The 16,571-nt window shown below is 39.6% G+C and overlaps 1 protein-coding gene across 1 annotated transcript in view; it reads left to right on the top strand.

Moving 5' to 3' along the window:
* The window catches only part of trpa1.S (transient receptor potential cation channel, subfamily A, member 1 S homeolog), a 55,939-nt gene extending 51,409 nt beyond the window's left edge, over positions 1-4,530 (top strand). Inside the window, exons 25-28 of the mRNA XM_018223798.2 lie at positions 975-1,043; positions 2,985-3,104; positions 3,313-3,410; positions 3,520-4,530. Coding sequence (XP_018079287.1) covers positions 975-1,043; positions 2,985-3,104; positions 3,313-3,410; positions 3,520-3,718 — 486 coding nt within the window. The 3' untranslated portion in view covers positions 3,719-4,530. The remainder of the gene's footprint in view (positions 1-974; positions 1,044-2,984; positions 3,105-3,312; positions 3,411-3,519) is intronic.
* The last annotated feature ends 12,041 nt before the right edge of the window (positions 4,531-16,571 follow it).

The raw sequence follows: 16,571 nt of genomic DNA, 5'->3' as shown, positions 1-16,571 counted from the left end.
AGCCACAAGATGCTAATAAAGGCTTTTTAAATATATATTCCTTGATGGTGCTGTCTTCTACATGTTTGATATTTAGAGCTGGTAAAAGTGGATACCGTGTGACGTGCACCTATATTTTTGGAGGTTGAAAAAGAGTGCTGGCTGCTGACGAGTAGGGAGGCAGAGTGCAGAAAATTACTGCAATCTGTGCTTTATAAGTAATGAAAATATAATGCACTCTTGCCCTGCACTGGTAAAACTGGTGTGCTTGCTTCATAAAAACTACTATAGTTCATATAAACAAGCTGCTGTGTAGCAATAGCAGAACTTAAAAAAAGGCTATATGGCACAGGCTAAATAGTGGATAACAGATAACACCATTATGTTCTACAGAGCTTATCTATCTGCTGTGTAACCTGAGCCTTTTCTCCTTTGAATGGCTGCCCCCATTGCTACACAGCAGCTTATTTATATAGACAAAAGTAGTGTGTCTGAAGCAAACACAGCAGTTTTACCAGTGCAGGGCAACACTGCATTATATTTATATTACTTTAAAACACTTTTATTTTTTTATGTTACTGTTCCTTTAACTTTACTCAGCCCTTGCAAGTAAGGGAGTTGCAGAGAATCCAGTAGTGGCTTAGGACATGACTGGCCTGCATTCACAAACGCTGTGCCCTAGAGATGTACCGAATCCAGGGGCCACATGGGCCATAACTGTTGCTTTTGCAAACTCTGACAAATCCTAAAATAGTGGATTTGGTGGTCTGCCTTTGAGCTGGATTTAATCTGGTGTGAGGTGCAAAGTGCAGCCAGATTTGGGGGTATGATCTTATTGCACTTTTCCCCCAGGTCATAGTAAAAAAAAGCCTTCCAGACGTGATTTGTAAGTGAATTAACTGTGATGTAGCAGTTCTAGCTGAGTGAGTACTAGAAACACTGGTTAATGTTATTTTTTCCGTACAATAACAAACGCACCTATTTTTATGTTATAGATTGGTTTGGCTGTCGGGGACATTGCAGAAGTTCAACGCAATGCATGCCTGAAAAGAACTGCCATGCAGGCGAGTAGCACAAACATTTCTATATCAATCAATAACTTCTATGATCAGGCTGAATATGTACAAAATGTAAGATCTACTGTCAGCATTATTTCATTGGTTACAATTTTTCAAAGCTCTAGTTTCTGTGCCAAAAGTAGAACACAACATGAACAAATAATACGGTATATATCAAATGTGTAAAGATTTGGGGAGCATCACAAGCATTGAAAAAGTTTGGGGGGGTGCCAAATAAGTGCTGTGATTGGCTATTTTGTAGCCCTTTTGTAAACTAGCAGGCCACAGGGGCTCTTTTCGGCATTACATTTGTATTTTATGCATCTAAAACTTGCCTCCGAGCCAGGAACTAAAATATAAGCTTTTTTTTATAATAATTTGAGGTTGGGAGATAAATAACACATAAATAACACATAACTGTCTAGCATCAATTAAATAAACCTCGCCGAAGAGCTTATGTAGGCAAAAAACCTTATCATGCACAAAAAAAAAAACCAATGACCATTGGAACAATTGCCCCCCCCTTATTCTGATTGCTCCAAACTAATTTAAGATAATTGAAATACTAAATAATCCCCTTATTCTTACTTAAGAATAAGTAAACCTTAAAAATAGGTGAATGTAAAATTGATGAGAGTACTATTCTAAGCACTTTTGTAATTTACATTCATCATTTATTTTTTTGGATCCCGAGATATTAAGGGATACATCTGCATTAATATGAAGGAATTTTGTTACAACAGCACCACCTGCTGGTCAATTTCTGACCAGTCTGACCACCAAGTAGTCAAGGAAGTTGTCAGGAGAAAAAAAAAGGCCTGGTCTGATGTTCTTCTGGTTAGGAAAACAATTAGAAAACTTTCTCAAATCTTTCCTAAGCAGAAGAACATCAGAGGAGCCTCTTTCTTTCTCCTGACAACTTCCTTGACTACTTTGTGGTCAGACTGGTGGGAAACTGACCAGCAGGTGGCGCTGTTGGAACAAAATTCATTCATATTAACAGCACATGTATCCTTTAATATCTTGGGATTTAAAAAAAAATAAATAATAAATGTACATTGCAAAAGTTCTTAGAATAACACCCTCATCAATTTTACATTCACTTATTTTTAAGGTTTACTTATCCTTTAAGTCAATAATGAAGCATATGTGGATCTCCAGCTGTTCATTTTGTAACCACCATTTCTCAAGTCACAAGTAAACAAATAAACTATAAACTATATTTGGGGGCGCATTTACTATTGGTCGAATATCGAGGGTTAATTAATCCTCGATATTCGACCCTCGAAGTTAAATCCTTCGACTTCGAATATCGAAGTCGAAGGATTTAGCACAATTCGTTTGATCGAACGATCGAAGGAAAAATCTTTCGATCGAACGATTAAATCCTTCGAATCGAACGATTCGAAGGTTTTTAATTCATCATTCGAACGATTTTCCTTCGATCCCAAATTACTTAGAAAGCCTATGGGGACCTTCCCCATAGGCTAACATTGGTGCTCGGTAGGTTTTAGGTGGCGAAGTAGGTGGTCGAAGTTTTTTTTAAAGAGACAGAACTTCGACTATCGAATGGTCGAATAGTCGAACGATTTTTAGTTTGAATCGTTCGATTCAAAGTCGAAGTTGTAGTCGAAGGTCGAAGTAGCCAATTCGATGGTCGAAGTAGCCAAAAAAATACTTCGAAATTCGAAGTATTTTTTATTTTAATCCTTCACTCGAGCTAAGTAAATGTGCCCCTTGGTGTCCTCTTCCAATTCTAGTTTGTTCCAGTGAGGAGTAATCTATATTTGCAAAGTTAAGAATAGCCTATGGGCAAACTGGGCAGCCAGGAGAAGTGTTTGCATGTCAGCCCCTTTTAAAATCACTGCTGACATTCTATGTAGGCTCATGAGACTAGTATCCAGTACCAATACCAAACACTAAAGCTGACTTCATGAATGTATTTAGGTAAGCCTTCATACAAGTTTAGAGAAGAAGCTTCCTTTCTGGTTTTTGAAACGTGTGGATCAAATCTATATTACCGTGTACCCCAACAGACCAAGAATCTGGGGAATTTCTTTCACATCAGTAAGTAGTATTTGTCTGATTTTTAAGAAGATGAAAATATTTTCTTGGCCATGACATTTGCATGGGTGTTGAACTGTACTGTATTGTAGAGCTTTTTTGGATAATTAAAATTTCTTATTTGATTTCAACTGTCAAACTTTTTAATAGGAGTTTTTTTTTATATTGTCCTAGAACACATAATTCGACTCTTTTTTTTTCCCTTTCCCAGAATCTTTTTTATTATTTTTCCTGTTTTGAGGATTTGAAACAAGAAATTCCTAGCAATGACGAAACAATGGAATTGGAGCTTTGGAAACAGAAAAACAGGTTTGTTTTGATTGCAGAGTCTTATTAACAGTGTCCTTGTGCCTGGACTGTGCTCTTATACTTCATATTTTGATTTTGATAACTGTGTCTCTGATCCTGTGTGCGCTAGGTTGAAGGATCTCACTACAATGATGCAGAAGCAAAATGACCTAATTAAGCTGATCATTCAGAAAATGGAGATTGTCTCAGAGGCTGAAGATGAAGATAATGATCCCTATCAAAACAAAATGATGAAGAAACAAAAGCTTGATCGCAAAGAAAGCAAATGGGACTGCGTTGTGAAAGCTGTAAAAGCCAGAAATGGCTAGGGAAAACACAAAAGTGGGCATGTTGCAGAAAATGAAGTAAATTACCACTTTAATGTCTTCTGCTTTTGTTTGGAACTTGTATAGTTGTTGTAAATGTGACATGCTGCTTATTGCATGCGGTAGGACTGACTTCTTTTTTTCCATTATTTTAGGACACAGTGGGACTCTTTTATCAACAGCAGGCAACGTTGCCCATGGGCAGTAACCCACAGCAACCAGTCAGTGATTGTTTTTGTCAGATAGCTGCAGGTAGAACAATTTGATTTGTTGCCATGCATTACTGACCACAGGCAAATTTGCCCAGTGTTGATAAATGAGTCCCAGTTGTCAGGCCCGAATTTACAAACGGGGCGCCCCTAGGCCATCTCCGCTCATCACCCCCCTGTATGCATCTCCACTCTCTGTCTGTATCCCCCTTCCTTTCCTCGTCTCCCTCCCCTACTGCCTCCCCTTCCCCGTCCACCTCCCCCTCCCCATCAGCGTCTTTCTTCCCTTCCTTTCCCTTCCCCTCCTGTCGGCGTCACCCTCCCCTTCCCGTCCACATCATCCTCCCCGTTCGCTTGTGCGTGCACGTATATACCCATGTGCACATCTTGAATACTTACTTAAATGTGGCTGGGCAGCATGCCACCCTTGAATTTCTGCCGCCCTAGGCCCAGGCCTTTGTGGCCTTGCCACAAATCCGGGCCTGTGAGCCCATTTAAACCTTTGTGTGTGCAGGGATGGATTTACATAGTTGGCGCCCCTAGGCCCACTGGCATTCATCGCCCCTGTTCCCTTCCCTTTATTCGTCCAAATTTTCATCATCTGGACCGGAGCAATAGGGATTATTGCACATGGGAAATTAAAAAAATTATTGTATCTCCAGCGCAACTCCAGTGTTTTTAACCAATGTGGGTGTGATTGGGCAGCATGCCGCCCCCCTAAAATCCTGCCACCCTAGGCCCGGGCCTAGGTGGCCTTTCCACAAATCCAGGCCTGCGTGTGTGGGGAGGCCACAGGCCGTCAGTAGGACAGCACTGTTCTAAGGTGTCGCTTACACATTTAACTTATCATTGAAAACATGCACAAGACACATGGGGGCCGATTCACTAAATTCGAGTGAAGAATTAGAATGTAAAAAACTTCGAATTTCGAAGTATTTTTTGGGTACTTCGACCATCGAATTGGTTAAATTCGATCGAATTCGAACGATTCGAACGATTCGAAGTAAAAATCGTTCGACTATTCGACCATTCGATAATCGAAGTACTGTCTCTTTAAAAAATACTTCGACCACCTACTTCGGTAGATAAAACCTACCGAAGTCAATGTTAGCCTATGGGGAAGGTCCCCATAGGCTTGCCTGTGATTTTTTGATCGAAGGATTTTCCTTCGATCGTTGGATTAAAATCCTTCGAATCGTTCGATTCGAAGGATTTAATCGTTCGATCGAACGAAAAATCCTTCGATCGTACGATCGCAGGATTTGCGCAAAATCGTTCGACTTCAATATTCGAAGTCGAACGATTTTAGTTCCCAGTCGAATATCGAGGGTTAATTAACCCTCGATATTCGACTATTGATGAATCGGCCCCATGAAGTTGCGCGCACAACATTGATGCAGTTACTTCACCTGTTACATTATTTTCTCTTGCTCTGTGCCTTGAAACTACAAAAAATGACTGTGCTAATTTTTCTTATATCAGCCGTCTCCAATATATTGTATTTGTATTTGTACATGTAAAATGAAAAAAATAATTATATGAGGGAATGTTATAAAAGTTCATTTTCCATTTATGCAAACTAGTTTGTCTTTGTGTGTTTTTAATACAAGTTTTGTGAAAACAGAAAAGTATATAGTGATTCTCCCACCGCTGTGAAAAAGATTGTAAATGTTGGGATTTGTCTAGTTTAGGCTATACTGGAAAAGTCCTTATTTGCCCAACATGCCACCTTCAAGCAGGAGTTGTTCACATTTAAAGGAACTTATAGTATGACATAGACATTCATATTCTGAGACAATGGGAATTTTTTATAATGTACTAAAAGTTAACTTAAAGTGATCCACCCCTTAAAAAAAATGCTGTACTCACAATTACAGTGTAATTCTGTTTATGACCTTTACAGGTAAGAAACCTGTTATCCAGAATGCTCAGGACATGGGGCTTTCCAGATAACAGATCTTTCCGTAATTTGGATCTTCATGCCTTAAAGGGGTTGTTCACCTTCCAAACACTTTTTAAATTCAGTTGTTTTTAGATTGTTCCCCAGAAATAAAGACTTTTTCCAATTACTTTCCATTATTTATTTTTTACTGTTTTTCCAAAATCTAAGTGTAATGTCCCTGTCTCTGGTCTTTCAGTCTGGCAGCTCAGTAATTCAGGTGCAGATTCTGAACGGTTACAATTTTGCAACATTTAGTTGATCCATTTCTCAGCAGCATCTCTGGAGTATTAGCAACTATTGTATCAATTCAAACAGCTGCCTGTAATGAAACCCAGAGATTCTGCTCAGCAGGGACAAAGATAAGAAATGTATCAACTAAATGATCCATTTAGAACAGTTTACAGGGTTGGCGACCCCCCTCCTAGAGCTGCTTCAGATGGTGAAAAAAGACACTTGACACTTCAATATTAGAAAAACGGTCACACATAGAAAATAGAAAGTCATTGAAAAAAGTCATTATTTCTGGTGATCTATCTGAAAACAGCTGGTTGTTTGAAGGCGAATCACCCCTTTAAGTCTACCAGAAAATCATGTAAACATGAAATAAACCCAATAGGCTGTTTCTTCTTCCCAAAAGGGTGAATTATATCTTGGTTTGGATCAAGTACAAGGTACTGTTTTATTATTACAGAGGAAAAGGAAAACATTTTTTAAAAATTTGGATTTTTTAGATAAAATGGAGTCTATGGGATTTCCATAATTCTGAGCTTTCTGAGTTTAAGCATAAAATGCTCTGGGAAAAAAACACCAGTTTTGTTTATTGTTAATTTTTATATACCAGAAGACAGCAATTAATTATACTGCCATCTAGTGGCTATTTTGTATACTTTGGTTTTTTAAAGTGAAGCTTTATAAGAGATTTCTTGTCAGGTGTCAAATTTTCATCAGGACCAGAGGAATGGGGATTGGCACACGTGAAATTTAAAAAACTATAATATCTCCTGCGCATCTCCAGTGTTTCTGAACCAATGTGGGTGTGGTTGGGCAGCATGCCGCCCCCTAAAATCCTGCTTCCCTAGGCCCGGGCCTTGGTGCCCTTTCCACAAATCCAGGCCTGGTTGTAGAGTGCCGGTCACATCACAAAATATGTAGAGAATTTTTAAACATTTACTCAGAAGGTCTGCTATGGCACATCCAAAGGTAAATCAGAATAAATGTCTGTGTAAGGGACTCACCATATTTCCCTTCTCCGGATCCAGATAAAGAGTTGCGGTTGTTGAGAAATGGGGGCTGATGTAGGGGAGCCACAAAGACCCAGAAATGTTTTGCATTTTGATGACATTTTTTCAATTTCTTTCACGGTTCTCAAGCTTTCATCTCAACATCCCTTGCACTTCCGCACAGTTGCTCTGTGCCAATTTATGTGGCCTTCCTCTGTTGCTGAATCCAGTGCAAGTGCATTTACTGGAGCAATACTAGAGTCATGAGCAGGGATTCCCACAAGTGATGGACGAATTTGGGGAGCGAATTTCCTGCGAAATTCGCAAAACTCTGAGAAATTTGCGAAATGGAGCCAACGTCTCATTTTTAATGCCAGCGTCCGTTTTTGACGCCGCCGCACATTCGACGGCCAATTTTTTTTGTCGCTGGCAAATTTTCGCGACAGTTTTGTGAATATATTCGAACCGGCGACTCGCGGGAATTCGCATCAAATTCGCGCCATCACTAGTTCCCACAGCTTTACATGCATCAATAAGCCCCACAGAGGCCAGAAACACTAAAAATGTTAGCCACAAATTATACCTGATTTGCAAAAAATGCACAGTTTAATTTTTTCCCATGGTGCATATCTGAGGAGAACATATCTTGGAGCGTAGCTGCAATTGTGGAAGAATTCAGAGGAAAAAATAATGCATTGTGAGTAAAAACTATTTACTCCTGGAACTTGCAATTTGCATTCTGTACTGAGTTTGTAAATGCCCCTGATTTCACTAATTTTTAATGTAATATACCTGTCACATAACATACTGTATGTGATGGTGCCCATAAAATATGAACATTTATAGAATACTCTTTATAGAACACTGCAATACACAGGGGTCCTATAAATGAGCCATCCTATAGGCTTTTTCCTTTAACTATTTAGAGGCATTTCAGTATGGTTATTGCTCTGTAGGTTAGTTGATCTTTCTCTAAAGTCATTTCTAGTGATGGGCGAATTTATTCGCCGCCGGCGAAATTTTTTTCCGAAACACCCGCAAAAATTCGCTGGCGTCAAAAAATTCGGAAAAACACCAGTTTTACCAGTGCAGGGCAGCACTACATTATATTGTCATTCCTTTAAAACACTTTCATTAATTGGTGTTAATATTCCTTTTGCCGCTTCAATCTATTCACATACCGGTCACATGTTGCTGCAAACTGAACTGATTTTGTGCAGCCATGCAGCATGAATCTAAAGTAATAGCAAATTGCTAATTAGCCCAAAATTCATTCCTGTTTCCAAGATGACCAGTCCCTGTATCAACCGAAAACTAATTTACCTAATGTATTTAGTACTATCTAATGTATCAGCCAGTAAGACTCAGGGAGAGAATTCCACAACTTTACAGCTCTCGCTTTAATAAACCCTTTCTATATATTGAGATGGAACCTCCTATCTTCTAATGAGAATGGGCGCCCTTGTGTCTGCTGGATGAATCTACTGGTAAATAAAGCAGTGTATTGCATGGGCTCTTAGTTATCATATCGCCTCTTCAGCTCCTCTTCTCCAGTCTACATAAAATCCAACTTGACCAAATCTTTCCTTGGAGCATTATGTTTTTGAAAGGGGAAGAATGACCCTCCCCTAGCATGAATTTAAACTCCTAAGACAGAACCTTGTTTGCCCTTTCTGCTGCTGACTGGCATTGCTTGCTGTAGCAAAGTCACTCACAAGCCTTTTTCCATCAAGGATATGCCTAGTGCAGTCCCATTAAGGGTACAAGAAGCTGCAGTTTGCATATTTTTACATCCCAGGTGTGACTTTACCTTTAGGGTCAGGGCACACACTCAGATTCCGGGAGATTAGTCGCCCGGCGACAAATGTTCACAAACTGCCTCCCGTTGGCTAGAATGTAAATTGCTGGCGGGATGGCATTTGGATCAGTTCGTTTTCAGAAGTTGCCTCACAAGGAAACTTCGGGCAACTTCGGAAAACAAAGCGCTACGAGCGCCATCCTACTGTTGATTTACATTCTAGCCAGCAGGCGGTAGTTTAGGGCAATTAGATGCCCCGAAGAGGAGTATATCTGTTGCTGGGTGATTAATATGCCAGAATCGAAGAGTGTGCCCTGACCCTTATTGACAGTGAATCTTATCTGCCAATTAGCTGCCCAGATTGCCAATTTGTCCAGATCCGGCTGCTATTATTCAATATCCTGGATAAATTGGATTGGGCTGCATAGGTTTGTATCATCTGCAAACACTGATACATTACTATTAGAATGCCCTCTCCCAAGTCATTAAACACATTTTGGCTCTTTTAGTTGTTTGTGCTCACGTTAAACCAAATGTACACTTTTAAAAACTGTGCAGAAAAGTGGCCAGGTCAAAATAACTACAAAATGAAGTATTTTCACATACCGTTATGGAATTATTAATTAGAGAGCATAAAGGCTGCTATTGCAAGGCAGTATAGTAAACATTGGGCCTGTGCACACACAAGCTGTTCCAAAACACCTAAGGCAGGTGTCTACCATGCCCTCCTCATTCTTGGCAGGACCCCATTGGCATTTCTACTCCAACTGTCAACTCCAACTACTAGCATTACACGGCCCTCTGAGCTTGGAAGGATTCTGGGAGTTGTAGTGCAACATTATTTAAAGTGTCCTAGATAAGTCCCTTTTATTTCTATTTTTGAAAGTGGACACACAAATACACATTGGCATACTGGTAATAAACACATAAGCAATGGTGTGGCTCTGTCCTTTAAACAAAAAAATCATAGAAAATAAAGAGAAAAAGGAAATTATAAATGATAAAATGGTCTCTTACCAGGACAATCCCCAGTCCAAGGGTTGCCAATCAATTTTTTCAATATGCAAGATTCAAAATGGGATGAGACCCACTACTAGTAAAGCAGTATCCCAAGTTTAAGTTAAGCCTTAATGAATCAGAGAAATGCTCATTACAAAGTCAAACACCAATAGAACTATGTTACACTGCTTCATACAGAGCTGTATCCAATGAGAAAAAACAGAATATCCAATAGAAAACACATTATTCATTATAAAACATATGTTTTTCTACTCTTTCTCTATTTTTCTATTCTTAAGTCCTGTATAAAGTGTTTTCTATTGGATATTCTCTTTTTTCTCGTTGGATACAGCTCTGTATGATGCAATTTATTTACTATATTTCTATTGGTTTTTCACTTTGTAATGAGCTTTTCTCTGATTGGTTAAGGCTCTGTGTGATATAATGCATTTTAATTGGTCGGCACCCCTTTAAAAGAAATGTACCAAGGGGAGACCAACAGCCTATGAGTAAGTGCCCATTCAATACCATTCCAAGTATTATTAAGTTAAAAAACTTTATGAGGACATACATAAGCATAACGCGTTTCATGCCAGAATGGGCACTTACTCATAGGCTGTTGGTATCCCCTTGATACAATCCTTTAAATGGATTGTACCCCTTTAAAAGGATTGTACTAAGGGTAGAACAACAGCCTATGAGTAAGTGCCCACTCAGGCATGAAACGTGTTATGCTCATATATGCCCTAATAAATTTTTTTAACTTAATAATACTTAGGCTACTGCTTTACTAGTAGTCGGTCTCACCCCATTTTGAATTTGGCATACTGGGGACTGGGTGGGTTTTGAAAGCCTGGATGAATGGGATGGTGGTGTGGCCTTAACATACATATTTTGGAAGGTATGAGGTTGCCCATTCTTGATTTTAATATTTTCCGCCTATAATGTAATTGTATTGTAATTGAATTTACATGAGTTTTACACCCACACAATAGCTGCAGTTACAAGGCTATAATTCAGCCCACCAAGTGCCTCCTGTTCACAAGAAGTTAAAGTTGTCTACATCTAGTTTCTGATTGTCAGCAGGGACCCATGATGGATATATTGCTTTACATTTCCACTCGACCTTTTTTTACTTTGCAGCCCGTTAGAATTTTCAAGACAGCTGTGTGAATTAATGAACTGATGTGTGAATCGGCCTTGGCCCAGCGCCCCATTTAAAGTCATGTCAGTGACCTCATAAAAAAAGAGCAAAGAGTTCTTTCAGTGAGCTTGTAAAATACACGCACAGAATCCTATTGGAACTCACGGCCCGGATCATACATTCTAAGGCAAATGCAAAAACCAAGAGTGAAAAATTCCCATGAAAAAGAAATTGAAGCATCTCAGGCAACTATAAACCTTAATTGGTATTTTGCAGTAAGCCCCATTTAGCCCTCCTGGGAGTGTAGAATATCATATTTGCACCTGCACTGTAACTCTGGAACATGGAGTACTGCTTTCTATTGTTATTAGCAACTCTTACTCAATAAACATTATCTGGCAATTAGTTAATTCTGTATATAATAAGATAAATGTATAATTATAGCATAAGTTTTTATGCAAGGATATAATACATTGCTGTATTTCATAGGGTGGCAGGTACATGAGGCGACACACTAGGGCCTACATACAAAATGTATTCACTGGCATAACTATAGACAAAGGAGACACCATGGTAGTAGGGGACAGGGGGCATGGACCGTGGGGTTCGCTATCTCTATAGTAAAGGAAATGCCCCTCTCCCCATACATTCTCCTACCTCAGTGCAAGCAGGTGGGGAGACGAGGAGGTGGAATTTACATCAGTGGTAGCCAGGGTCAGGGGCCACCAGAAAACCTTACACCGTGAGCCTACTTTCCAAACTATTCTTCTTCCTCTACTCACTTAACCTCTTCTTCTCCTAGCCTCTTTTCTCTACATACTATACTCTATTCTTCCATCATTCTTCCTTCATTTAAACTCCACAAAAACATAACAAGCTTTTTGAAAAGTAAACATAATTTCAAGCAACTTTGCAACATACATCAATTAAAAAATATGCAGACTTTTCATGATTTTTAATGGTTTGGAACAGTTCCCTAAGCCTAGCCCTAGCTCTCCTGCTGATCTATCTGACTACTTTGCTGAGTTGTCTGACTACTGTTTCGTTGTATCAGCAGCTATCTGTCCTCAGCCTGCATCCTCCAAACCCCACAATTCCCTGCACACGTGATTTCAATAAGGAATGGAACATCACAGTGCAATGCATTGTGGGTTATGTAGTTCCTGCATGCTGTCTGTAAGCTGTGGAGAAGTTGTTACAATTTGTAACATCTGTGTTTTAGTCCCTCCTTCCTTGCCAGGATTTAAAATGAAAGAGAAGAACTGTTAAACAGCTTGATTTCAGCATAGAAAATGGCATATATATGTGGCATATAAATGTGGGTAAAAAATCTCTCTGTGTGTGATTTTATTTAAAGGAGAACTAAACCCTAAAAATGAATATGGATAAAAATTACATATTTTATATACAGGACTTATTGCACCAGCCCAAAGTTTCAGCTTGTCAATAGCAGCAATGATCCAGGACATCAAACTTGTCACAGGGGGTCACCATCTTGGAAAATGTCTGTGACACTCACATGCTCAGTGGGCTCTGAGCAACTGTTGAGAAGCTAAGCTTACATTGCAAATTTACAAACAAAAAATGAGGTTGGTCTATAACAGTGATCCCCAACCAGTAGCTCGTGAGCAACATGTTTCTCTCCAACCCCTTGGATGTTGCTCCCAGTGGCCTCAAAGCAGGAGCTTATTTTTGAATTCCAGGATGGGGGCAAGTTTTGGTTGTTTAAAAACCAGGTGTACTGCCAAACAGAGACTCAATATCGGGTGACAGTCCACATAGGGGCTACCAAATGGCCAATCACAGCACTTATTTGGCACCCAAAGAACATTTTTCATGCTTGTGTTGCTCCCCAACTCCTTTTACTTCTGAATGTTGCTCACGGCTTTAAAAGGTTGGGGATCCCTGGTCTATAATATAAGCTGATGCTACAAGGCTAATTATTGAATTCTAATGCTAATTGCACTGGTTTCTGTGCTGCCATGTAGTAGAGTCCTGCATCGCATCAGGTACCCGCGGAATACCCGCAAGATTGTCGGGATTTGGTCAGAAAGACCACTGTCCCTTGACAATGTGGACTGTATGCGGGTAACCTGCCTGGGTACTTGGGCTGATTGCAGGCTGCATTCCCCCCCCCCCCTGCCTCCTGTTAGCGTTCTGCAGTTAAATGTAACTCATACCTCCCAACATTTTGGAAATAAAAGAGGGACAAAAAAGTTGCAGCACAGAGTGCGTCAATTTTTGACCACACCCATTTGTGTAGCCAAAACCCCTAATTACCATGTTCATTTTACAAAATTTGGCAGGTTATGAAAGTTTGAACATATTTCTGTGTTTTTTTCCCAGTTATTACAGTTTTGCTAATGAAGGTGAATTACCCTTTAAGCTGTGAGTCAAACTTCTGCCAAGGGACCTGTTATCTTATGTTGAACAATTACTTATTTGCTTGTCTCAAAATTGTTACAAAAGTATCTTATCTGCAGCTGTGGCTGTTCTCGGCTCTCTGCCAAAAGTCAATTAAGTTAGAAACATTGTTTCTTTTTCTGCCTGTTCAGTGCAGATAAAATCAGGACTTTCCAGTACAAATGAGGGATTGCGGGTCGAGCTGTCAAAAGAGGGACTGTCCCTCTAAAAACAGGACAGTTGGGAGTTATGGTAACTATTTCCCCCAACCTGGTTGATCTGACGTAATTTCAGTTTTTTTGCAGGTACTGGGTCAAGCCTAAAATTAGGGCACTGCGCGTAGGCTTCAGGAGCAGGAAGAGGGGGTATTCATTGAGGGCCAGGGGGTCTGGGTTCAGCTCTTGCCTAGTAGGTACAGGTTGGGCACAGGTCTGCCGAACTGGACCCATGCAGGACTCTACTATGTAGTAATTATCTGTATTAATTAGTAATCAGCCTTATATTGTGACATTTATACTGCAACCCAACTTTTTTAGTTAAGCTTTAGTTTTCCTTTAAAGAGGGTTGTAATTCCAAAAATATTTTCCTTCCTTCCTTCCTTTCCTAGTGAAAGAACCCAAACAAAACATAATTCTAATCAATTTTTCAATATATATTAATTCCACATTTTCACTGTTTTTAAAGAGATACTGACATTACCTTTCTTACCCCCGTGCTCCTCTATGGGGGGGCTGCCATATTTGTGCAACAGTAGTCCATTATCATTAGTAACTCCATTAAGAATGGACAGTCAGGTTGGCAAAACAGTCAGGTTTAGGAACTTCAAGTAACAATCACTTACAAAAGCAGAACCATCAGCGAAAAACGATCAATGTGACCTATTAAAAAATAGTGGTGAGCACAACTTTCCCTTGTTTGTTATAGTTATACAGGAGCAGTGACCAGCTCCATGTTGTAGCTCCCACCCTTCCCAACTATAGTCAGGTGATCCCACTGGTGTCTAATAAAAGAGCAGCCAAGTATGGAGGTTTACTTTGAAAGCAGCAAGTTAAGTTGCAGGTAAAACCAAGTCCCTTTGTAAAATGTATAATGAAGCAATAGAATTCTTAATAAATCAGATAAAATTTCGCATAGGACTGGCCAGATATGGGATGACTTTGACGTAGTTGGCCAGCTTAAATATATTGCAATATATGGACAAACAATCCCTGTTTTGTTTAAAGGGTAAGGCATTTTTTAGTAGCAGTATGCACAAAATGTCGCTGTCTTAAATATATTGATAATGGGTTAAGTGCAGAGGACTCTTGTATTTGACTATATGTATTTTGTGGTCACACCCTCATTGCACCCCCGCCTAATGGTTTTAAAAAATAGTGGTGAGCACAACATTCCCTTGTTTGTTATAATGTGACCTATAGGTAGCTTTTCATGTAGATTAATATTTTGAAAATATTTTTTTTTAGTGTCAGTATCACTTTAAATTTGTTTGTAAATGTAATTGCAACTGAAAGGGACAGACGTATACTGCTTCTAGTAGCAATTTCATTTTCAACTAACTTCAATGGCACTAGATGTTATATGCTGATCTAGATCCCCATTAAAAACAAAAGCAAAAAGTGCAAGAAACCCTTCAGTGAGAGGTTATATAAGTCAGCTCCTTCCTGCTCTTGGTGAGTAATCATTGGCAGTCATCTAGGCGGCTCCAGTTCCTACTCATCGACATCAGATTTATTTTCTGCTTTTGAGTTTTTCACTGAATTCTGCATCTATCTACCATCTGCCCTGACCACTAACCTCTTTACTATGCTTTACTGGCCTATGCCTATTGCCTGCTGCCTGCCCTTTGGTCCATCTGACTAATAATGGTTATTATACATTCCATTTACAGCAGAACCATCAAACCCTGCTTTCAGATTGTCGCCCAACAAATGGGTTCCGCCCTGCCACTCTGCTGAAAGCACTTTCTGAATATTTAGTATAACTGGGCACACAAGGAAGTCAGGTTCCATTTTGTTTGTCAAAGTCATATCAGGGAGCAGTAGTGATGGGCGAATAAATTCACCAGGCGCGAATTCCTGCTTTTCACCGCCGGCAAATACATTTGCAAAACTGCCGGGAAAAATCTGCTGTGCTGAAAAAAATTTGGGATGCACGCATAAACATTGTCGTGCCTGAAAATTTTTCGGACACCCATTGACTTTAATGCATTTGGGCAATATACGCGCACGTATAACAATTCTTGCGGGCGTTGAAATTGACACACGTCAAAATAATTTTGACGTCCATTGACCTCAATGCATTTAGAAAATTTTGCGGCGAAGCGAAATGCGACAAATTCGCCCATCACTAGAGAGCAGCATATATTCACAATAATCATACAAGGAACCAAACAGACAGGTGGAACACTAGCACAAGTTTAGTCATTCCTCAAGTCTCCTGCCCAGGTTTACTATTCACCTGGGCCTCCTTCCCCAAGCTCTGGTTCAACATTCTCCCTTAAAGGGGAACTAAAGTCTAAAATAGAATAATGCTAGAAATGCTGTATTTTGTATACTACACATAAACATGAACTTAATGCGCCTAATTAAACAAATGATTTATGTTTTCAAAGTTGGCCACAGGGAATCATCATCTTGTAACTTTGTTAAACATCTTTGCAAGATCAAGACTGTGCACATGCTCAGTGTGGTCTGGGCTGCTGTTGGGAGGTTAAGCTCAGGGATCGTCATAAATTATCAAAACAGCACAAGTCAAATAATATTTGCCATAGAAGCCGATATAGCAAGACTGATAAATAACCAGAATATACAGACTGCACTGGGTCTGCATATACAAATCTCTACACAGTCGACGGCTGTTTAATAGGGAAACAAACAAAGCTGCTTGAGTTCTGCACTGCTGGGAAGCAAAGTAGAGGGGCTACCCCTGCTGTTTGAAAGCATGATCGTTTCCCTGCAGAGCAGTTAGAAGACCATCTGAAGTTTCGTATCTGCAGCTGTCAGAGCACCAAAGGGTGAATTTCACTGCACAGTCAAGTTTATTATAAAAATGGTACACATTTTTTAATTAAAATATATTGGAGATAGATTTCTTTTTCATTAAAGAAAGTAAAAATGGGATTTTATATTTTTGCCTTTGCAT

Source organism: Xenopus laevis, chromosome 6S (assembly GCF_017654675.1).
Source record: "Xenopus laevis strain J_2021 chromosome 6S, Xenopus_laevis_v10.1, whole genome shotgun sequence".
Taxonomy (NCBI): domain Eukaryota; kingdom Metazoa; phylum Chordata; class Amphibia; order Anura; family Pipidae; genus Xenopus; species Xenopus laevis.
The sequence above is the reverse complement of the archived record's forward strand: the minus strand, read 5'-3'. Positions and strand labels throughout refer to the sequence as shown.